The sequence below is a fragment of the Arachis hypogaea genome, chromosome 11 (genome assembly GCF_003086295.3).
Source record: "Arachis hypogaea cultivar Tifrunner chromosome 11, arahy.Tifrunner.gnm2.J5K5, whole genome shotgun sequence".
Lineage (NCBI taxonomy): Eukaryota > Viridiplantae > Streptophyta > Magnoliopsida > Fabales > Fabaceae > Arachis > Arachis hypogaea.
Window position 1 is genome coordinate 13,115,636 of NC_092046.1, and position 24,971 is coordinate 13,140,606.

Below are 24,971 nucleotides of genomic sequence, written 5' to 3' on the forward strand. Positions count from 1 at the left end.
AAATTTAATTAAATTTCTAAAAATAATAATTATAATTCTAAAATATAAAAAAAATTTAACAAATAAACTTATATAATCAGAATAGTTGAGATATTTTACAATGTGAAGTTTCGGACGATCAACATTTTTGGATTTTGATTTCTTAGACATTTTAATTTTTTTTCCCCTCAAATGGATGAAGTAGCAAGCATTCAGGGAGGAAGAAAATGGAGATATGGATGCTGGGTGGGGAAGGAAGCAGGAAAGGAAAGTGAAATCCTTGGGTACGCATGCAATGAAGGGGGTTTGTGGGGTTAAAGGGGCACCGTCGCTGGGGAGCCACACACGTGCGACACGTGGCTTAGGCTTGGGCTTGGACAACTCAGACGGTCCGTTTTGCAGCCACAACTCGCACGGTCTGATTTGGCCGCTACCCCTCGCACAGCCCAATTTCTCTGTGCCTGACACCAACAGGCCGATAAAACTTTCCTGCTCTCCATAACGTGGTGCTACACTAACTCACTCTCCATAATAAAATTAATTTCCGCTCTTTATTATTAGACAACTTCATGAGGATGTTCACCTTCATAAAAGTAAACTTCTATTATCATTTAAAAAATAATTTTTTATTTAAATAAAAAAGCCGTCGTTACATCCCACCGGTTAAAAAGTAAAAAAATAGTTACGGACAAATAATTGTTATTTATGTATCCATTAAAAAAATATAAAACTAATTTGTTAATAAATATAAAATTCGATAACAACTATTTTTGAGGTTTATTATTTAAAGTTAAACCCAGTGTGTCCCGTCAAGCTCCTCCGCGGGCGTGCGGTGGCGACAGCAAAACAATACTATAAACATTTCTGCCTCTCACTTTCATTTCACCTTTTCAAACACACAAATCAATCAAAATCCTCATTTCACCAAAATAAGAACAGGAATCCCCATAACCTTACGCAACAAGAAAAGGACGAACCAACGGACATTCACTTGTCTTTTCATGGCATCGCCGCCGGAGACGACGGCGAAGACGACGTCCATTCTGTCACCGACGCAGAGGTACGCCGCCGCATCCCTTTTCGGGCTTGCCCTTCACGAGGCGCAGATCCACCAGACCCAAATTTTGCCCTTACCCGCTGCTTCCGACGATCCCCTCTCCAGAGAACAACGTACCAGTAGTAGCTCCAGCGCCGACTCAGTTTCCGATGACCCCGATCTTTGGGTCCACGAAAACTCGGCTTTGCTCCGACCCGTTTTCAAGTACGTATTAATATTACTGTGATATTCTTTTCTCCTTTTTTTTGCAGTGCATTTTTATAAAATAGAGTGCGCTCGTGAGTTCTTTCCTCCCATAAGAACAGTAAACGCTCATTTTTTAGCATTGGAATTGTAAGCGCTGGTTATAATCGAACTTTTTGTAAAATCAATAATAGTACTGGTTTTATTTGATCATTTTATTCGCTTAATTGAACTGCTGAAATTCAATTTCTGTTACTATTTGACGAACTTTTTAATGGAGAGGTCGCGTCCATGTTGAACCGTTTTTTAGTTAAGGATGGCGTGGTAATGGACAAGGACCGGATTGGGTCTTCGCTCTAAAAGGAAAGAATGCTCAACAAAGGGGAAGAGATAGAAAGTTCAAGACCTCTCCCCTACTTAGCTTTACTTGACTAGGGAGTCATTGGCAAGTCAAAGGGCTCACTAATTACAACTTTGCAATTCAAATTATTCTCTTGTTTATGGTTCCATCTAATAGTCTAATATTGTATGGGTTTGAAGATTGGTGGACAAGAGGATATTGATATAAGGGAAGGGAAAAAAAAGGAAAAAAGAAAAAAGAATTGGAGAAAATAGTACCACTGTAGCTTCCCAGTTTATCATTATAAGAGAGAGGGAAATTACTTAATCTAGAAATCTATTGCAAAATGTGCCACAATGACGCATTAGCTAAATCTTTAAGCAGTTGCATATATGGTAGATTGCCATACAAATTTTGATTTTGTCCCTTCCCCAAAACAAATATATTTGAGTATTTAAGAGTGAGTTTTCTAATTATGGTAGACTTTTACATTCTCAGGGACCAAGGTGATGATTTATTTATTTGATTATTTATGTTTCTCAAAAACTATTGTTTCAAAATTTGATTTACTCATAGATGAGCTTTAGAGTTATTTGGAAATCCAGTTATTGCAGATTGTTGGGTTCTGTTTAATCATGCTAGCATTATGTGTCTAACAGGTTTCTGGATATTGATCCTGCTGCATGGTCTGGACTTGAGGAAACTGCTGGCTCTTCATCGGCTACACATCATGTGGGACCAGTATGTCTATTAACTTCTTCAATCAATCAGAAATATTCCTTGATGTTACTCTTAGACTGAGAGATAAATTCCCTAATGGCTTATAGTGTATAGAGTTTAGGGACATTTTGGGCAATGATAGAAATCAGAATTAGTAGTAAATACAGCTGGTAGGCTTAACTAATTCGGTATTCGTCTTAGTGAGGGAATTGCTGTTGCCAGCTTGGCAGCAGAGGGTGTGTGCACAATGTTTGCTTTCTGTTAGAGGAAAGAGTGTATTAGAGTGGGGGAATGAGAAAAAGGTAGGCTAATTCTTGGGAATTTAGGTTGGAGGAGTCTGAGCTGTTTCAGCGCTTTGGAACTCCCTTGTATTGCTAACTCTATTGTAAGTACTTAATTGAAAATTTGGTGAAACTAGGACAGATAGAATAATTAAGCCTTCTATTATTCCATCATAAGTAAGGAGATGGAGCTTCGCCTCTTTGAAGGAGATGACACTCGGGGGTTGCTCATCAATATCGGAAGTTATTTTCTGGTTAATGGAACTGAAGGGGATGTGTGGATGGAATTTATGTTCATGGCATTAGAAGGGAAGTACCTTGCCGGTTTCCAGAGAAACAGGTTGCATTCCTTCATGGCAACTGTTTCGAGATCCAGCACTGCGTTTATTACAACTTCGAGTGGTCAAGGACCTGTTTCGCCTCCTAAAAGTCAAACCAATTGGTATCTGTTACATACCCTGAGAAGAGTGGGAGCGAAACAGAAAATTCTACTGAGGCAGCAACAAGAGCCAAGAGAATTCCTCCTTTACCCTTCATTTACAGTAGGATGAATAGGAGAGGGAAAAGAGCAAATGGTGGGGACTGGCTGACTAGGGAATCACTTGTGTAACTAATTGGCCCCGTGGCTGAGTTAGTGGGTGGGTGTGTGATCCTAGGCTGATTCTATTAGGGAAGATGAGAGGGTGGGAATTAAGATAGAATTGAGAAAGGGGTGATTTCACAATCATTCATTCCTACCTCAGATCTTCTAGTTCTATTGTTTTCTTTCTATTTCTTGGGTACCAGTTGGTACAGTATCATGTTGAATTATATTGAACAATTTAAAAGGTTTATGAGCCATTGCATTTTGTTAATTGTGAGATAGTGAAAGGCCGTTTTTGCTTGAGGAGAGAAATAGGGAATTGAAGGGAGGTGGAGCAAACTGATGGAGAAGGGTGGGCCTTTTGAAAGGTGCAAATTCTATTGGGTCTGAGCTGCTTCCAACTCGGATTTGGAAGAACAAGGAAGGTGGTTGGTCTAGGGCACAAGCACCTCTCACAAGAAGAATTGCAGCAGTGCAGCTGCAGAGTTCTCTACTTCAAGTGTGGCGAGGTTTGGGGACAAGATCACTTTTTCAAGCTACACTTCCAATTAATGCTTGTTGAGTGTCCCAAAGAGGAACCCAAGGAAGGTAGAGCAGTCAATCTTGTGAGACCTGAGGGGGATTGCGAGATCCCATCCCATCAAAGAGAAAACCTATGACTAAGGTCAAATAAGATCTCGGATCATTCATCAGAGTCATCACAGCTGGGATCGCGGCCTTTCTCGGCAAACCTCATTAAGATATTGCGCAGAGTGCCAAATCCCCATGTTGCCCCCATATGCAGCTTCAACAATGGGTAATTTCATCCATCTTTTGCTTTTGAGACTTCTCTATTAATTGAATCACTCCCAACAACCACTCAGCCATGTGAATTACCACACATTCGCCAAGAGAATTCTTATTTCTCTTTCGTGCCTCTTCTCCCCTCTACAACTCTAAAATACAACTGAACGTTGCTTGTCCACGCTGCCTGTGAATTCCAGCAATTCTGGTAAGTACTAGAGGCTCCAGTGGCTACCTGTAATCCAGCACTAGTGAGTTTGATCAAGTAAGCCATTCAACACTGCTTCCATTGGTCCTCTGTTTTTTCTTTCTCCCTTGAGTCCTTGTTCATTCTTCATTCTCCATTCTCAATTCTCAATTCTGTTGAGGAATTTAAGTCTTTGCTGTTCAATTCCTGCCAGAAGTAAAACAGTTTCTTAAGGATGCTGTAAGGAAGAAAAGCTCAGGATTTGATCCACACCATGCTGTATAATTCCTATTTCCCTCTCGTATCAGAATGCTCGCTCTCTCACTCATTTGCCAGCTAGGCAAGTTGGTTTCAAACCACACCCTAGCTACTCAGTTACAATTAGGTCCTTGCTTTATCTATAATTGAATAGGTTCCTAACATACTATTTTAGTTGTTTGATTATCTTCCTGCACAAAGAATGTTTGTGAGAAATTCATATTCTTCCTAGTTCCTACACAGGAAGAATTGTGCTGGGATTCTTGATATGCCTCCAACAAAAGGGAAATTTATATTTTAGGGTAAAAGATAGTTATGTTATTTATTGGAAATAAGTAGTAACACTTACAACTGAAAGCATTTCACAATAAAATTGTAGGACTGTATGTGACATGATATTTATTGCAGTTCATATTACTGACTCCACTGTTCTAGTGTTTTCCTTTTATAACAACTTTCTAATCTTTTGCTTTCATTTCTACTAACTATTGATGTTGCTTGCACTCCTATGTTTTTTTTTTTAGTATATCACTAATAGACTATGTATGTGAATGTTACAGCTCTTGAGATTGCTTGCAGAAGAATCTGATGATGGTTCTTCTGAAAGGTCAGATCAAGAACTTGCTTTATCAAAAGTTGTTGATGGTATACTACTTGGCATGGAAGAAAATTTAAGCTCTTCCAAGGCTAAAAGGGGAAAGCTTATCGAATATGAGCATCATTGTCGTGAGAAATTTTCATCTGCCGATGTTAATCCTAATTCTGAAAAGATAGATGTGCCATTCGAAGCTCAGAAGAACACTACCCCTTCTGTTGATTGTAAAGATTCCCAGGGGTTTGTCCATGGCCAAATTGATGAGAAACCAATTGAAGAGGTGACGATGCTTAGTGATCAAAGAAAAGTGACTGTTCTCTATGAACTTCTTTCAGCTTGTCTTTCAGATTTAGGTGAAGATAACAAGAGATATACACGGAGAAGAAAAGGTTATGATGCTCGGCATCGTGTGGCTTTGCGGTTGCTAGCAACTTGGCTTGATGTCAAGTGGACAAAAATGGTTTGTATATGTACAATGAATCCTTGAAGTTTTAATAGAGAATTATGTGAATAAGAAACAACTTGTTTTGAGCCGAGGATCATGGGATACGAGTGCTATGGTTTCTGAGTGTTCATTTTAATTGACAGGGATCAGAAGTTCATTGTACATTGCCTATATGTTGACCTTTCTTTTTATTTCTTACTCACATTCAAGTTCAGCCTAATTGTAAGAATGATGTATATTCATTTTGTAGGAGTCCATTGAGACCATGGTTTCATCTGCGGCAATGGCTATAATTAAAGAACAAGAATCCAAAAAAGAAGAAAGTCAATTAAATGAAAGCAAGTGGGCTAAATGGAAGCGTCGTGGGATTATTGGTGCTGCTGCTGTAACTGGGGGAACTTTGTTGGCTGTTACTGGTGGTATGGAGACCCTAATATCTATTGTAACTGCATTGTAGAATTTAGAAACTCCAGATGAATATTTCCTTGTGTATATGATTGTTTTTTATTTTAAGCATTCTACAGGGTTGGCCGCACCAGCAATTGCTGCAGGACTAGGTGCTTTGGCCCCAACTTTGGGTACTCTGATCCCTGTAATTGGAGCAAGTGGATTTGCTGCAGCTTTTAGTGCTGCAGGAACTGTTGCTGGTTCTGTTGCTGTTGCTGCATCATTTGGAGGTATTTTATTGCCTAAATATGTTTAGTTTGCTAGAAGTTTTTCATGTGATGTATAGATATTTTTGTCCTTTCTTTGAATGTGGTCTGCAGTTTAAAGGTATTGTTGGGATCTCCAAGTCACTATTAACATGGTTGTCTTATGGTTGTGTTTGTGTTGGGGTTTTTAATTGCTGTTAATATGATGGTTTTTGTGTTACATTTACATTTTGACTGATAGAGTGTTGTGTCCATACTCAATAATAAACACGTTATGATTAGTGAGGGTGATTTTGTTTTTGGCTGCTTCAATTGTTGACTGACTTGCATATGCTAACTGCTTCTTAGATGAGTTCCAGTGTGGTTGCAATAGAACTCATACATTTATCTTTTGGTTGTTCAGACAAGGATATACCGCTTTTGCAATGGAGTTTGTCTTTAATTTTATAAGTAATTGGCTGGATGGTCAATGCATGCCTATTAATCGTCAACTTAGAAGATATTTTGGCAGTCATAGTCTTTTGTTTGCTGTTGTGGCAAAATTAGCATCTGTTGAGCAAGATGTTTCCAGCCATGCATTTATTTCTAAAATTTAGTTAGAGATGTTCCATTTTTGCATGATTAATTTTTTTTATGAAACAATTTGTTCTACCAGCTGCGGGAGCTGGACTTACTGGAAGCAAAATGGCTAGGAGAGTTGGTGGTGTTGAAGAATTTGAATTCAAAGCTGTAGGAGAAAACCATAAGCAAGGTGTAAGTTTTTCTAGCTAATAATATTCATTTTCATGTGACTTTTTATTTCACTTGATCTATTATCTGTGTGTCTGTGGATGCATGTGTATTTATCTCACCTTTCTTGTATTTTCCAAGGACACTTTCGCATTTGATATATTTTTCATAAAAGATTCTTGTCGAACTTCTTGCAGAGGCTAAGTGTGGAGGTCATGGTCTCTGGATTTGTTTTTGAGAAGGAAGACTTTTTAAGGCCATGGGAAGGACAGCATGACTACTCAGAGAGGTACTATTGGTAATATTGCCCTTTGTTATATTTTCCTTTGTCAGGGAATGAGGGAAGTGTTTTCAAGCATGGATTATCTTATTACATTGAAATTTTCATTCAGTTTGATTTCAGAAATTTTGATGTTAATATTTCTATAAGTCATGATCCTGACATAACAATTTACCTTAAATACAACCTTGGTCAAAGCTAGATATGCACTGCAGTGGGAGTCCAAGAATCTGATTGCCGTGAGCACTGCAATTCAAGATTGGCTTACTTCAAGTAATTGGTTTATGGTGCTATTACTAATAAATCATTAGTATTTAAGTTGCACTGGATATGCTGAAAATGCTCTTCAATTTGCATTAGGACTTGCAATGGAGTTGATGAAACGAGGGGCAATGATGACTGTTCTGAGCACACTTTTAACTGCATTGGCTTGGCCTGCCGCGTTACTTGCAGCGACTGATTTCATAGATAGTAAATGGACAATTGCTATCAATAGGTTTATTTTTTAACTCTTCATTCTATTTGGAACATAACTTCTGTGTGGTCATGGGATAAAACATCTTTTTTTTTTGCTATTATCATCTGTGCAATGCATTTCAAAGAGTTTGAATTTTGAAATATTGGGAGTTTTTTATTTTTTTTCATCAATTTATAATTGAATGTATTTTCCTCTTTTTTTTTTTTTTTTTTTTTTTCTTTCCGGGTGGGGTGTTGGTTGGATTGGGGTCTGGATTATTTTGCTAATAAATACCATTCTGAATTTTTGACAGTGACCTTCTACTCATGTATCTTGTGTACTACATAGTTTAAAAGGCATACATCTTTGGTCAAAAGAATGGCGAACTTTGTGTCTGTTTTTCATTTCTGTATATTCATGCTTTGGATATGATTCTTCCATCATTCTAATGAATAATTTGCTATGAACACCTTCTCTGTTTAGTGCACACTGCTATATTTCAATCTGCGTTCCTTATCCAAGTTAATTTTGTTTTTCAGAGCAGATAAAGCAGGAAAGTTGCTTGCTAAAGTCTTATTAAGTGGAGTACATGGAAATAGGTATTTGACTAGACTAAATTTCAATGCATCATTTTACTCCCGCTCCTAGAAAGTTGTAAAGATGCAATATTATTAATCTATGGATTTCAGGCCTGTGACACTTGTAGGTTACTCACTCGGAGCAAGAGTTATTTTCAAGTGTCTTCGGTATTTGTCCCAGACAGAAAACAGTGGTAGGTATTTCCTGTTTAATCTTTTGTATTTGACCGTGTTAAATTATTTATATGATAGGTGTTTTGTTTCTCTTTACATTTGTCTATTGGATAAGATTATTTCTTGTTGACTTACAAGGCAATCCTTATGTTTATTTTCAGCCGAAATAGTAGAAAGAGTTGTTCTTCTTGGAGCACCAATCCCAATCAAGGACGAGAACTGGGAAGCTGCTAGAAAGGTTCATGGGGGGATTCAACTTTTTTTCCCCTTATTGTAGAGTCTTCTCATTTGTTCTGAGACAAAAAAAAAGAAGTTTTTCTAAGATTATGAAACTCTTCTGCAGATGGTAGCAGGAAGGTTTATAAATGCTTATTCAAGGAATGACTGGATGCTCGGAGTTGCCTTCCGCGCCAGGTACTTTAAAATACTAATGTAGTATTATAAAGTTTCTACGAAGTTGTAGGGATTAACATAACCTTTGAACAATTAAGCTCGAAAATGTTCATTTCAAAGAAATAATAATAAACCAGGGAATATTAAGATGGAGTTCTATGAATGCTTTTGTATGCATTAATTCTATTGCTGTTATAATATTATGGTAATATCTAAAAATAATATAATGAATTTTTTATCAAACAAACATAATTTTGTTTGTGTAGAATTTGATGATATATTTTTTTACAAGGAGCAGAAACTAATATCTTTATTTTTTATTTTATGCAGCCTATTAACGAAAGGATTATCTGGAATCCAACCGGTCAATATACCTGGGATCCAAAATGTAACTTGCGTCTCCTTCTTTGCTATTTGTAGTTTTTTCTTCAACTGTCCTTGCACCTAGATAAACTCTCCGTACACGCAAATAATTGGATAGATTCTTAACATAACTTTACACCAATAACTCCTATTAAATCTATACCGTTGAATTATCTTGATTCATTTTAGTCATTCCATCCCTTAAATAAGCTGCGCAGTCGCTTAAAAAGTTTGGATAGTGACAATTTGGTGGTGTTTTGATTTGCAGGTCGATGTCACAAACCACATTGAAGGCCATTCTTCTTATCTGTGGGCAACCCGTCAGATCATCGATGATCTTCAATTGGATACTTACTATCCCGTTTATAACAACATTCTTTGTATATCTTGAACTCCCCCTGACGTTGTGGATCCCAAAATGGGAGGAAAAGAAAAACTAGAGCAGAAAAATCACAACCATTCAGGTGCTCTACTTCTCTGTACATCATAGTTATTGCTATAGTTATTGCTGGTGGTCCACCAGTAAATGCACCGATTTTAGATATAAAATGCTAAAACTCAGTACTTTTACGGAGTTGACCACCTGAGTTAAGATAGCTGTAGTATATATACATTTTCTTTATCAACTGCACAGAAGCCTCAACTTGTTATTTGGCGTAACTGGATTGGAGCAAAAACACTACTTTCATATGTGACAAGAAACACCACTTATATCTTCTATAAGGATTTTATCTAACATGAATGAAAGATGTATCAGTTGGTAGTTCAATGAAATATCAGCTGGTACATAGGTGTTATAAGCATAACATTGCTTAATGAGATAAAGGGCATACTAAGGCTGTGTTTGGGTGCTATTATTTTGTAAGATGTTTTTATAATTTTTTAGTATGTTTGGTAAGTTATTTTTAATAAAATAAAACACTAGAAGAATAATTGAAAAAAGATAAAATTTTCAAAATATTAAAAAATAAAATTTTGAATTCTTAAAAATAAGATTTTAAACCTGTAACCGCTTCGTCAATGTAAAGTCCCATCTCATCCTCTCTCATTGCGTTGCTGGTGTCTCGTTTTCAATCGTCCGTCGCGCTAGTTGTTTTACCCTCCACTGCAACTCCTCTGTGCACCGTGCGAGGCTCACTTGATCAAAACATCCTAAGTTTAAGAAAAGAAAACATTTAAAGTTTAACAAAAGAAACATCCCGACTTAACAATAGAAATATTCTAAGTTTTACAAAAAAACATTTCAAGTGCAATAAAAAAAATCTTAAATATAATAAAAGAAACATTCAAGTTAACAGAAAGAAATATTCGACAGTTAGTTTAATAAAGAAAAACATTCCAAGTTTTACCAAAGAAACATTACAAGTGTATTTAAAAAAATTTCAAATTTAATAAAAGAAACATTTCAAGTTAAATAGAAAAAATTTTTTCTCATGTTGAAGGTTTGATAGGGTTTCACGAGACCTTGCATGCATAGTCGCACGTCGTGACCAAGAGAATTGGAAGTAGAAAGAACGGCGATGCCGTCTAGGGTGCTCGGCAACAATCGGCGGCGAACTGGACTCGCAGCAACCGAAGCACAACGTTGACAGTCCGATCTCGCCGTAGGATACGTTGCGTGTAGATCGGCGCGTCGCAGTGAAGAGGTTTTGATGCAAAGGGGACTGGCGCCGCGACGCGATCAGTTATGGTGGATGAGGCGACGGCGGCGATGGTTGCTGGAGCTTCGGGAAACGGCAACGCAAAGGAGATGGCGTTCACGTGGAAGCAGCTATGCAAGGATAGTACGTGGAGATTTTTTTGCGTTAGGCTTATATGGCATGTTTTTAATATCTTAATCTTATTTTTTTAAAATTCTAATTTTTAAAAAGTTGTTCAAGTTGGCTTATAGTGGAGTTACTATCAATTGGTGGTTCAATGAAATATCAGCGGGTACATAGGTGTTATAAGCATGACACTGCTTAACGAGATAAAGGGCATACTAAGTATGTTTGTTTGGGTGCTATTATTTTAGGGAGCTACTCAAATGAAGATGCAAAAAACATCTTTTTATGAAGATGCTTTGTATAAAAGTGTGATTTATTGATTTGGCCACACTTCAAATAAAAACAACACTTTTATAACATATCAAAATCTAACCCTACACTCCATCATCTAAGGGTCAAAAAGAAAAATCATCACATGAAGACAATTATAATATCTTCATGGGAGTACCCACCGTTATTTTATAAGAGATTTTTTAACTTTTTAGTATGTTTAGTAAGTTATTTTTAATAAAATAAAACACTAGAAGGATAATTGAAAAAACATTTTTTAGATGTTAAAATTTTCATTCTTTTTAAAGATATTTTTTACTTTAGGAAAAAGATGCTTTAACATAATAGAGGATTAATTTAAATTAGATTTTGAAAAAAATTACTTATTTGTTTTTATGTTTTTTAAAAAGATATTTTTTTTTTAAGTAGATTCCACATTTTAAAAAGTACTTCTCAATTATTAATTTTTTTTAGTTTTATTTGGATAAAGAAAGGTATTTTTTAAAAACATAAAAATACTATTTACATACTAAAATTAGTTATTAAAATAAGTTATTATGTATTTATGTATAATAGTTAAATACATGTGTCCATTTTTAATATGTATTTTCTATTTTAATATATATTTTATTTTAGTGACTAATTTTAATGACTGATTTTAGTATACACTTAATATCATTATTAAAGTTAAATTACATAAAAAGACATGTTGAAAAAATGCTCCCAATTAAATGTTTTTCTTTTTGTTCTATTCTTTTGTTTTTTGCTTTTATAAACTTATAAACGTTAATCACATTCTTTGTAATGAGAAAACATAATGAGCATATCAAAAGAATTTTTTTAGGGCTATAAAATACAACAACAACAACAAAGCCTTGTCCCACTAAATGTGGTCGACTACATGAATCAAACGACGTCATTGTGCTCTATCATGTATCATGTCTACAGAGAGACCGTTTACATGTAGATCTCGTTTGACCACCTCATGGATAGTCTTCTTAGGTCTTCCTTTGCCTTTCGCCCTTTGTCTATCTTCCATCTCATCCACCCTCCTAACTGGATGTTCTATCGGTCTTCTTCTCACATGTCCAAGCCACCTGAGACGCGATTCAACCATCTTTTCTACAATGGGTGCTACTCCAACTCTCTCCCTTATATCTTCATTCCTTATTTTATCCAATCGCGTATGACCACTCATCCATCTCAACATCTTCATCTCTGCCACACTCAGCTTATGTTCGTGCTCTCCTTTAGCCGCCCAACATTCCGTACCATACAGCATAGCCGGTCTTATAGCGGTGCGATAGAATTTACCTTTAAGTTTTAAAGACACTTTTTTGTCGCATATAAAACCAAATGCACTCCGCCATTTTGACCAACCTGCTTGGATCCTATGATTTACATCCTGTTCAATCTCCCCATTATCCTATATGATGCACCCAAGATACTTAAAACTTTTAACTTTTCGTAGGATGTTTTCTCCAATCTTCACCTCTATATTGGGGTTTTCCCTTCTCAGACTGAACTTACATTCCATATATTCCGTCTTGCTACGGCTTATGCGCAAACCATACACTTCTAGAGCTTCTCTCCATAACTCCAACTTCTTATTTAGGTCTTCCCTTGACTCTCCCATAAGGACGATATCATCGGCTAAAAGCATGCACCATGGCACAGGCTCTTGGATGTGCTCTGTGAGTACTTCCAAGACTAATGTGAAAAGGTATGGACTTAAGGATGATCCCTGGTGTAATCTTATACCAATAGGGAATTCCTTTGTCACACCACCTTGAGTCTTCACACTAGTTGTGGCCCATTATACATGTCTTTAATTGCCCGAATATATGCGATCCTTACTCTCCTCTTTTCTAAAACCTTCCATAAGACCTCCCTTGGTACCCTATCATACGCTTTTTCCAAATCAATAAACACCATATGTAGATCCCTTTTATTACTACGATACCTCTCCATCATCCTTCTTAATAGGTATATCGCTTCAGTGGTAGATCTGCCTGGCATAAATCCAAATTGGTTCTCTGTTACTTGTGTCTCTTTTCTCAACCTCCGTTCTATCACCCTTTCCCATAACTTCATAGTATGACTTATAAGCTTAATCCCTCTATAGTTTCTGCAACTTTGTATATCCCCCTTATTCTTGTAGATAGGTACCAAGGTGCTCTTTCTCCACTCATCAGGCATCTTCTTTGACCTTAAAATCTCATTAAAAAGCTTGGTTAACCAGTTGATGCCTTTTTCTCCAAGACCCTTCCAAACCTCAATCGGGATATTATCAGGTCCTACTGCCCTGCCATTTTTCATCTGCTTTAGAGCCTCTTTTACCTCGAAGTCTCGAATCCTTCGATAGTAGTCAAAGTTTTGGTCTTCTTCCCTTGTGCATAATCGACCAAGGCTCGGAAGAGTCTTCTGTCCCTCATTAAATAACTCGTAGAAGTAGTTCTTCCACCTTTCATTAATCTTCTCCTCTTGAGCCAACACCTCTCCATCCTTATCCTTTATGCACTTAACCTGATCCAAATCTCTCGTTCTTCTTTCCCGGCTCTTTGCAATTCTATATATACCTTTTTCTTCTTCTTTCGTGCCCAAAGACTGGTAGAGACCCTCATATGCTCTTGTTCTTGCTTCACTTACAGCCACTTTTGTCTCTTTCTTAGCCGCCTTATATTTTTTCCAGTTATCTGCATTGCGGCATAAAGACCACTCTTTAAAGCATTCCCTTTTTATCTTTATCTTTTCTTGTATACTCGCATTCCACCACCAGGACTCCTTGTCTCTTGGTCCTATTCCTTTAGATTCACCAAAACTTTCTTTTGCTGTTCTTCTAATAACTTCTGCCATCTCCCTCCACATCTCTTCCGCGCTTCCATTCCCATCCCACTTTGCCTCTTCTCCTATCCATCTTAGGAAGCTTCTTTGTTCCTCACCTTTCATCCGCCACCACCTCGTCCTTGGGTTCTTCGTATGATGTCTTTTCCTCAACTTTTTCTCAACGCGAAAATCCATGACGAGCACCCTATGTTGTGTTGTCAAACTCTCTCCCGGGATAATTTTACAGTTAATGCAAAATTTCCGGTCGACTCTTCTCAACAAGAAGAAGTCGATTTGAGAGCTTGTCATGCCACTCTTATAGGTTATAAGATGTTCGTCTCTCTTTTTAAAACATGTATTTGCGATGAGAAGATCAAAAGTTGAGGAAAAGTCCAAAATAGTTTTACCCTCGGCATTGATCACCCCGAAACCATGGCCTCTGTGAATACTCCCATATCCAGTCACTTCTCTCCCAACATGGCCATTTAAATCTCCTCCTAAGAAAATCTTATCTCCCAAAGGTATGCCTTGAACCAAACTCTCTAAATCCTCCAAAAACCTTATCTTGTGTTGTTCGTCCGAACCCACTTGTGGTGCATAGGCGCTAATCACATGGAAAGCACCTCCCTCCACCACAAGTTTGATAGAGATGATCCGATCTCCCACCCTCTTGACATCCACTACGTCCTTCTTCCACTGCTTATCCACAATTATTCCAACCCCATTCCTATTCTTCACCTTTCCTGTATACCAAAGTTTGAAATCAGAAGTATCCAACTCCCTAGCCTTTGCACCAACCCATTTCGTTTCTTGTAGGCACATAATGTTAATCTTCCTCCTTGTCATGGTGTCCACCACCTCCATGGACTTTCCTATTAGAGTGCCTATGTTCCATGTCCTAAATCTCAACCTTCTGTCGCTTCGACCTTTACCTTTTACTTTGTGAACTAGCTTATTTACCCTCGTCCGTTCACGAAAACGCGAGAACCCTTGCTCATTTAACACTACATCCGGGCACCGATGCAGCGGCTCTTGCTTTGACACCGTACTCGAGCCATACGGCGCGTTGCTTCCGGGCAACGACCTAGCTTTAGCGCAATAATGTCTTTGATTCATGTCATGGGGGTTCGGCTATATTTTTATGTTGGTTGCCGAAGACTTAACACAACCCTCCTCCTTTATCCGGGTTTGGGACCGACTATGTACCGCAAGTGTAATATAGGCAGAGTTTTAGGGCTATAAAATACAAAACAAAAAAAAATCTAATACCAAAATTTTCATTCTTTACAGATATAATTAGTTAATTACACAATCAAATGGAAGATATTGCAAGAGGAAGAGGAGGAGATTCTTCCTCGAAAATTGGTTCAAATGATGATCCACAAAATAATAATGATGGATGATATATTGTTGTTTGAGTTCCTCCGTCAAAGATTTATCTATTTTGTGTCTTAGAAGTTAGAATACATATTAAATTTATAAATTAAAAATATAAAAATTTAAAATTTTAATATATTTATTTTATATTTATTAAATAAAAATATTTAAATTTTTTTATTAATAATAAATTTATAAGGCACCTGTTAACAAAATCTTTGAGTTAAATTTCGTAAGAATAATATTTTTTTTTTCTTTTATCAAAAAGCAGGGAGGGGTAATATTTCCATTTTCCCAAACCATTTTCTATTCAGGGCGAGCGCACGACCTGCTCCATTTGCCAGTGGGATTTGGTATTGTGGGATGACATGCTTGTTTGCCGCTCTTATGTACAAATGATAAAGTAATTAAAAGGAAATGAGCCTGTCCGGAAAAAAAATGAGAAATTTTAGTAACTAACATTACACAGTTAATGCTGTAGCCAATATATGACTTAAGACAAAGAATATCCGGAGTTTAATTAAAAAACTATTCAAAATTTAACTTCAATAAAAACTCATCTTTAATAATAAGTAAAATAGGAGAAGTAAATTTCAGAAGAAAATTAGTTGTACGTAGTAACTAGTAACGTAGATATTGGATGTGTGCTGCTATGGAGTCTTGGGGCTCGTTTTTTTTCCATATGGAAAAAGTTTTCGTGAATTGCAATGAAATGGATATATATAAAATTTTTTTATTGCGATGGTGTGAGTATAACACTTTTTTATTTTTCATATTGGAAAGAAGATAGAGTATCATATGGGTATGAGAGTACATGGCGCTTTACGCAAGTGTGATGGTTTGGAAATCGCTGTGTCCGATTTCATGACTTGTAAAATTTTTTCTCATCCAGCAAAGAAATCGCTGGGTCCGATTTCTTTGGACCAAAAAAAATTTGAATGTAAAGCATGAAATTGGTGGGTCCGATTTCCATGCACTGCCTTCCATAAACCACAAATCGGACGGTCCGATTTGTGTCTCCTTTCAACTGCAATAAATCGGACCATCCGATTTCTTCCCTTCACCTGAACGCTCTCCAAGTTCCATAATCCAGCATTACACCAAACTTGGTCTCATATCGAAAAAATTAGCCGTGAGTATAAAACGCAATTTGCATTTTATTTTTTTTATTTGTTTTTTATATTTTTTTGTTTATAAAACTAAACAAACGCAGCCTGCATTTTATTTTATTTTTTTTGACAATTTTTAATTTTTTTTTATTTTTTTGTCCAAAACGCAGCCTGTGTTTATTGAGAGTGTAATATTTTAATTTATTTTGAAACAACAAATCGCAGTTTGTGTTTTTTAAGTGCCAGAATTTCTTTTTAAAAGCATAAAATGCAGGTTGCGTTTTGTGTAAAAAAAATATTTTAATCAAAAGTCTTGCCTATAAATATAAATCGGGATCCATTTGAAGTTCTTCACTCCAATTTTATGCCTTCTAATCCTCTTTCTTGCATATATGTCATAGTTGTAAATTTTTTTGACAGTTAGTTGTGTCAAAAAAGTCGGGTTATGTGAGGTTGAAGTTATGGAAGGTATTGTAAATTTTCGAGTATATTATAACGGTGAGATTATACCAAACACACACGAAGGAGTGACTTTTGTCTGTGAATGTCCGTTTTCATTTGCTATTTTATCCACCATGAGTTTTGTAGAGTTGTAAAATGGTCTTTGTGATAATATACAAAGTCACATTTCGAAAAGAGTGAGCAACATTTTATACAGGAATCATGTACAAGTATTTGATGGGCTGATACAATTTTAAATAATGCCCATCACTTACGACGCAAGTATGCAGCAGATGTTCTATATTTATCAACAAACCCGATTTCACATGCCGATGATAGAGCTGTATGTTGAGTTCGAACAACATTCGGGGCTGGACACGGTTGGCGAGGAGGTCAATGTTAATGAGCTCGAGGATATAAATTGGGAAGAAGATAATAACGACAGTGAAGAGGAGTTCGAAGCCAACTATGAAGTCGATGATGAAAACGATGACGGAAACTTGGCAGGCAATCCGGCAGTACAAAATGAAGCGGATGTAATTGTAAGTCGGCACCCCTTTGGTGTTCCGTCTTTTATGCAGACTCTGGATCTCGAAGTCATACATGCCGCGAAATTTTCTGAGTATGCGAATATGGGTATGTTATGATTATTAATTCAAGTTATCACTAGTGTGTATTTTATTTGCCTTGTCTGACTGATGATGATGTGCATATCGTAGGTGAAAGCAACGTTGCGACGAAAGATAATAAATTTAGTGTCGAAATGAAATTTGGTTCTAAAAAGTCAGTGATATATGCAATAAAAAACTACACTAATAATAATAATAATAATAATACAGTTACTAATAATAATAATAACAATAATCATAATAACGATTAATAATAATAATAATAATAATAATAATAATAATAATAATAATAATAATAATAATAATAATAATCTGCTCCGTATCATTTTTGTTTTAAAAAAAATATTTTGTTAATAAAATATTAATAAATAATTATAACCGTTATTAACATATTTTATTAATAAGAACAAGATATTAACAATTTATTAAACAATATTATTATCATGAAAAATAATAATAAATTATTAAAAGATAATCATAAATTATTAAAAACAAATAATAAATTATTATCATTATCATAAACAGTATAATAATAATAATAATAATAATATTGCAATAATAATAGCCATAATAATAATAATAATAATAATAATAATAATAATAATAATAATAATAAAATTACTAGTTCAAATAAAAATAAATAAAATATAAATAAATATATTCATTCATCATAAAATTAAAAAAAATTATCTATTGAGAATGATCCAAATATTTAATAATGTGTTTTTCAGATAATATAAAATTACGAACCATTTTTTTTTATGAACTATCTTAAACGCCCTAAACTTTCTATTCTTCTTCTTCCTCCCACTCTTTCTCCAACTTCTCAGCGCACAACCCTTCCCTCCTGCAATGCAATGTCTCATTGGCATCCACCTTCACATTTTTTTGGCCCTCTTCGTTGCTATTCCTCCTGCATTTTTTATTATAAAGGCCCGTTCAACACCCTCCTCCAACACGTGTCATCCCTGCAGCTACGGCGTCTGCAATCGCAACGTGCGATTTATGTTTGTCGGCGGACAAACGCAACCTGCGTTTGTTTCCAAGCGGTCAACACAGCAGGTGTCTATCTACATGCAGGGAGCTGGGACACGTTTCGAGACTTGGATGTCCCTCCCTGACAAACGCAACCTGTGTTTTTTCTATACTGCAGCTTTTGCTTTTTTTGTCTCAGTCAAAACGTAACTTGCGTTTTTTAGGTTACTAACTATGACAGATCCACATATGTAAATTACACGCCATGCACCAATAAAATTGCATATCATCATTTTTTCATCCATTAAGAAATTAATTTCTGGAGTCTTGGAGGCGTGCCCTGCTGTATATGGATGAAAGATTAGAATTTGAAGATGAAAAAAAAAAAGATATAAATGTGTGAATGTGTGATGTTTGATTTTGATGTATTAACAGTGTAAAATATTTTACATAAATATCTCATCACATCTATTCTTTTAAATGATCTTTTACGTGATTAATGTAAAAATATAGTTATTTTTTCTGACGTCACATTAGATGTACGTATAAAACTGTTTTATACTGAATTCATGAAATTATTGATAATAATAAAAGATATTTTTTATAAAAAAAAATAATTAAAAGCTACCTTTACTTAACCTTTTTTAAAACAAAAAAACTTCTCCGTATTAACCAAATTAGATTTTGGTGCTCCAATTACTTTTTCTTCTTTCACATGCCGTAATTCACATTTTAAATTTGGTAACTGCAAAGACTTTATTCTGCAATCCAATAATAGGTGTACAAAACAAAAATTTTAAAAATAACGAAAAGGAGAGGTTTCTTTTTTTTTTTTTTGTCTTAATTGTTCAATTAAATTCGAGTTAAATCTTAATTTGATTCCTAAATTTTGATCCGATACTTAGAATAATCTTTACAATTTTCTTAGCTCCAATTAGAATCTTTAAATTTACAATCATGACTCTGAGTTGTCCCTACAATCATGTTCATCATCGAAATACTGATCTAGCGCATGTTATTTTAACTCTAAAATTAGTCCATAAAACAATTATTATGAACGATCAAATAAAGTATGTAAATATTTAAAAATGCTTTGTAAATAATATTAAAAACTAGTCTTGATATATCTGTGGATAAATATATGTATTGTTTAATTTTTTAACGTATATTTATATTTTAATATTTTATACACACAATTAATTTGGCAAATGATTTATACTATCATAACAAGATCATTGTATAATAATAAATGAATCGAAAATTATTCATTATATAAATTCAAATTTAGAAACACCTACGTTCTAGAATGAACCGAAAATATTATCAAAACAAAACCATTGTATAACACCAAATGAATCGAAAATTGTGTTAATAAATAACTTTGTATTTCAGTTAATAATGAAGTTTGGGGAGTTGTAGGGGTGTATTTAAGTACGTCGAATCAGACACGGGCCACTCAATTTGAAAAATTATCATCACTTTTTCAGCAACTGCAGAATCGTTTCCTTGTCCTCGTAGATTTTAATGCTATTATAAGTCCCCAAAAGAAGGATGGCGGGGGAGTTAAATCTACTGCTTCTATGGTTGCCTTTTCTGGGTTCATTAATGAGAATGACTTGGTAGACTTGGGTATGATTGGAGACCATTTACTTGGTCCAATAAGAGAAGAGGGCAAGAGTTAATCCAAGAACGTTTAGATCACGTCATGGCTAATGATGTGTGGATCAATTCCTATCTAGCAGCAGTAGTTACTAGATTGTTTGAAAATGGATCTGATCATGCCCCATTATTGTTGGACTCAAATTTTCCACTTGAAAAATCTATAAGAAGGTTCAAGTTCCAGGAACGTTGGTGTGGTGTGGAGGGGGTGATGCGTGAGCATCATATACCCTTTTTTAGTTATTTTTATATTGTTTTTAAGTAGATTTTAATTACTTTTACTTGTTTTTAGTGCAAAAATCACCTTTGGATGCTACTTTGAGTTTTTCTAGTGTTTTAATGGTTTTAGGTGAAATTCGGAGCAGTTTGGAGAAGCCTGGAGCAAGAAAGAAAAATGCTGGCAGCTCCCCCTTGGGCGCTGAATGCCAACCTGGCATTCAACACCAGCAAGGGGGCAAGAGATCAGACGCGCCTTCCCCTCTCTGCCGTTCAACGCCCAATCCTGGCGCTGAATGCCAGCAAGCTGCCCGAGTCACACAACAATTGGCCTCCAAAGTGGATTTAGCATATATTAGTTTTATCTTATTTTATCTTTGTAATCTTTATTTTTAAAATAATATTTTTTAGGTTTAGCATTTATTATTAGGTTAGTATTTATAGGAGAAGATCAATTAGGTTTAGGATCTTCTTCCTTCTGCACTTTTTAGAACCCTGTTTTCTCTGTAAGTTATGAGCAACTAAACCTCCTGGTTAAGGTTAGGAGCTCTGTTTATTTCTATGGATTAAGATTATTATTCATCTATTTTAATTAATGTTTCATTCAATTCTAAGGTGTTATTTTCGTTCTTAATCTTATGAATTTGGGTGGAACGAGAGTATGACCCTTATTCTACATGAGCTCTTGTGATTCTCGAGAGAGCTATCTCGCTTGAGCTATAGCTTGAAAACACTCCTCCTAAACTGCTAATTACATGAACTAATTGGGATATGTGACATAAAATTCTGTTAGCTTTGGGTAATTGAGGTTTTTGTGGTGCTAAACTAGTTTTCTGAACTTCACCTTCTGATTTGAATTGAATGACCACGAGAGTGGTTTTGGGTGAGGATTAGAGGAGACTAAATCGCTAAGAGATTAGCGTTTAATCACTTATGGTTTGCCATAGAATGAATCACTCATTGTTAAAATAGTTGGTAAGATATTTTAATCCGGAAAAGTAAACATCTCCAAGGCCTTTACTATTTTCTCATCATTATTTTACACGAAACCTGTTTAATTGGTTTATTTACTTGCTTTTCACTACTTATGCGTTTTACACCAACAACCATCTTTTACTGTTTACCTGACTAAGTCCAACAGGATAACTATTGCTTGCTCAGTCTGACAATCCTCGTGGGATCGACCTTCACTCACCTGAGGTATTACTTGGATGACCCGGTGCACTTGCTGGTAAAGTTGTGTGAGTTCTAATTTCACGCACCAAGTTTTTGGTGCCGTTGCCGGGTATTGTTTGTGATTGACAACTACCAGTTGTCTTGTTGCTTAGATTAGGTATTTTTATTAGTTTTTGTTTAATTATATTTCTTTTTTATTTTCGAATTCTATCTTGTTTACTTTCCTTAATTTTCGATTTTTATCTTATTTATCTTTCCTTTTATTTTCGAATTTTTCTTTGTTCTACTTATCTTATTTTTATTTAATTTCAAATTCTAAGTTTGGTGTCTGTTAGTGTTTCTTCCTTAAAATTTTCGAAATTAGTATTGTCTATTTTCCCTTAATTTCATATTTTAAGTTTGGTGTCTTTAGTGGTTCCTTTTTCTTTTTAAATTTCGAAAATTTTAAACTCTTTTGTTTTAATTTTTGAAAATTTTTAAGATTAATTCTTGCATCTTATTTTTGAATTTTCTTTTTAGTTAATTGCTTACTTTATTTTTTTTGGATATCTCACTGGGAGTTCTCTATACTCTGACATAGATACTCCCATCTTTTCTTTACTTCTTGTTGTTTATAAGCAGGAACAGAGACAATGAACCCCTTCTTAATTTTGATCCTGAGTCTGAGAGGATCTTAAGGTGGCGTTTGCAACAAACTAAAGCTCACAAAGCCGGAGAGAATCTCACGGAAACCTTTGAAAATGAAGCTGAAGAGACCACTATGGCAGCTAATCTGAACGCTGAAGAGCATGCAAGGAGGGTGCTTGGATCATACACTGCACCCACTGCTGACTTCTATGGGCGCAGTATATCTGTACCTGCCATAGGTGCAAATAATTTTGAGTTTAAGCCTCAACTGGTCACTCTGGTGCAACAGAGCTGTCAGTTTTATGGACTCCCGTAGGAGGACCCCAACAAATTCATATCTGACTTCCTGCAGATCTGCGACACTGTCAAGATGAATGGAGTGAACCCTGAGATTTACAAGCTCATGCTCTTTCCTTTTGCTGTAAGGGACAGAGCAAAACTATGGTTGGATTCTCAGCCCAAGGAGAGCCTGGACACATGGGACAAGGTGGTCACTGGATTTCTGACCAAGTTCTTTCCACCCTAGAAGCTGAATAAGCTTAAAGTGGAAGTCCAGACCTTCAGACAGAAAGAGGGGAGTCCCTCTATGAAGCCTGGGAGAGATACAAGCAGCTGATTAAGAGATACTCTCCTGAAATGATTTCAGATTGGACCATACTGGAGATCTTTTATGATGGCTTCTCTGAGATGGTCAAGATATCATTGGACCACTCAGCAGGTATTTCATTACACATGAAGAAGACACCTGAGGAGGCAAATGAGCTAATTGAGATGGTTGCCAACAACCAGTACATGTACACTTCTGAGAGAAATTCTGTAAACACTGGAACCACTCAGAAGCGAGGAGTCATGGAAGTAGAAACACTGGATGCGATTTTGGCATAAAACAAGCTCATGTCCTAGAAAATTAGCATGATCTCCCAACACTTAAGTGGGATGCAAGTTTCAGCTGTCAACGCTCAAGATGCATCCTATAGAGGGGACGTTGGTGATGTTGCTCAGCCCAACATGGAAGAAGTGAATTTCATAGGAAATTCCTCTAGAAATTCCAATAATAGAGATGGAAAAATCACCCTAACTTTGGGTGGAGAGAGTAGCAGAAGCCTCAACAAGGCTTCAACAACAATCAGGGTAGAACCAATTAAAATAGGTTCAACAACAGACAGTTCTAACCCTCTCAGCAGTAGATGGAGACGCTTAAGCAAAGCCTCTATGACTTGGCCACAATAGTCTCTGACCTCTCCAAGACCACTCATAACTTTATGCAAGAGACCCAGTCCTCAATTCGAAACTTGGAGATACAAGTGGGTTAGTTGAGCAGCAAGATACCTGAAAGACCTCCCAACACTTTTCCAAGCAATGCAGAGGTGAATTCAAGGGAAGAGTGCAAGGCCCTCACTATGGACAAGGAGGCCGAACGCAAAGAAGAGGATGTTGCGGAGGATTTAAAGGAGAAAGAGGCTCAAGAGGAGACTAGCAGTACACTCGTACATGCCCCAGTGGTGATAGAAGAGCATGAAGAACAACACCTTCATAACATGCAAGAGGAGACCAAGGATAAGCAAATTGCTCAATTCTTGGTAGTCTTCAAGAAGCTACAAATCAATATTCCTTTTGCTGAGGTGTTGGAGAAGAAACTTCCCTATATGGCCTATCTGAAAAACGCAGTCTCTGAAAAGAAGGCCCTGAGGAGAGATAAAATTGTGGTGCTGACCAAGGAGTGCAGTGCACTAGTGCAGAAGAAACTACCCCAGAAGTTGCCAGATTCCGGAAGCTTCCTGGTTCCCTGTATTATAGGAACCATCACATTTGAGAAGGCACTATGCAACCTAGAATCAAGCATAAATCTAATGCCTCTCTTTGTGATGAAGAAGCTGGGGATCCAAGAGGCACAGCCCACAAGGATCTCACTGGAGATGACGGACAAGTCCCTGAAGCGAGCATATGGAGTGGTGGAGAACATCTTTGTAAAAGTTGAAGACCTTTACCTCCCTGCAGACTTCGTGATACTTGACACTGGAGAAGGAAAGGATGACTCCATCATCCTAGGAAGGTCATTCCTAACTACCAAGAGAGCCTTGATTGATGTAGAGAGAGGAGAATTATGCTTGAGGATGCATGAGGACTATTTGCTGTTCAAGATTCCCAAACCTCAAACTCTCTCAGATAAAGGAAGTACTAGCATACAAAGCTCAATGCTCAAGCCTTCTCAGTCAGTGGAAAGCCATTCCGAGTCCCCTGACATCAAACCTAAGTTTGGTGTTGGACATTCACCACTTAGCACTGAAGAAGGAGGCCCCAAGAAGAAAGTACCCAAGGGTTAGAGGAATAAGAAGATTTCAACTGAAGACTTCTTACCTGGTATGAGAGTAGTCTTCACAAGAAGTCCAGTCATACCGCACACGGTGAACTGGATCCTGTCTCTGGAACATGTTGAGTGATTCATGAAAGCACAGGAAGGAAGTTCACAATGAGGGGTGAAGATCTGAGCCCCTATGAACCTCCGTAAAGGAGGTTTCCGTCAAGCTAATGATGGTAAATAAGCGCTTGTTGGGAGGCAACCCAACCATACGTATCCTATAGTTTATTTTCACTGTTGTTTATACTATTTTTATTTATGTTAGTTTGAATTCATATCATTTTATTTTACATTAATTTTCATAGTTTTCCTCATTTTTCTAACGTTTGTGGTCATGTATAGCGCTTAGAATAGAAACAGAAAAGTACAGCAGGAAAAACAGCGTACCCTGGAGGATGCCCCCTGCTGGCATTGAACGCCAGATCCGGCGTTCAGCGCCCAGGGGGGAGTACAAGGTTTCCAAAAGAGAGTGTCTCAAGGCCATTTTTTTATCCCCCTAGGGC

The 24,971-nt window shown here is 36.4% G+C and overlaps 1 protein-coding gene across 2 annotated transcripts; it reads left to right on the plus strand.

The window, feature by feature from the left end:
• The first annotated feature begins 736 nt into the window (after positions 1–736).
• Positions 737–9,841, plus strand: LOC112720313 (uncharacterized). 2 transcript variants are annotated; one of them, XM_025771210.2, is made up of 15 exons: positions 737–1,240; positions 2,219–2,300; positions 4,932–5,426; positions 5,662–5,830; positions 5,936–6,088; positions 6,720–6,817; positions 6,991–7,082; positions 7,276–7,346; positions 7,434–7,569; positions 8,070–8,129; positions 8,220–8,302; positions 8,444–8,520; positions 8,626–8,696; positions 9,006–9,063; positions 9,307–9,841. In XM_025771210.2, the coding sequence occupies exons 1-15, from the start codon at positions 981–983 to the stop codon at positions 9,427–9,429; spliced, it is 2,028 nt and encodes a 675-aa protein (XP_025626995.1). In that variant the 5' UTR covers positions 737–980; the 3' UTR covers positions 9,430–9,841. The 2 variants fall into 2 exon arrangements, with proteins under 2 accessions (XP_025626995.1, XP_025626996.1); XM_025771211.3 differs by having other exon boundaries at positions 752–1,240; positions 2,219–3,939.
• The last annotated feature ends 15,130 nt before the right edge of the window (positions 9,842–24,971 follow it).

Bases quoted from the DNA above. Each gene is read 5' to 3' on its own strand.
- LOC112720313 (XM_025771210.2), top strand. From the start codon at position 981: ATGGCATCGCCGCCGGAGACGACGGCGAAGACGACGTCCATTCTGTCA. The intron at 5,831-5,935 runs GTATGGAGACCC...AGCATTCTACAG, and splicing joins TTTGTTGGCTGTTACTGGTG to GGTTGGCCGCACCAGCAATT. The intron at 6,089-6,719 runs GTATTTTATTGC...TTGTTCTACCAG, and splicing joins TGTTGCTGCATCATTTGGAG to CTGCGGGAGCTGGACTTACT.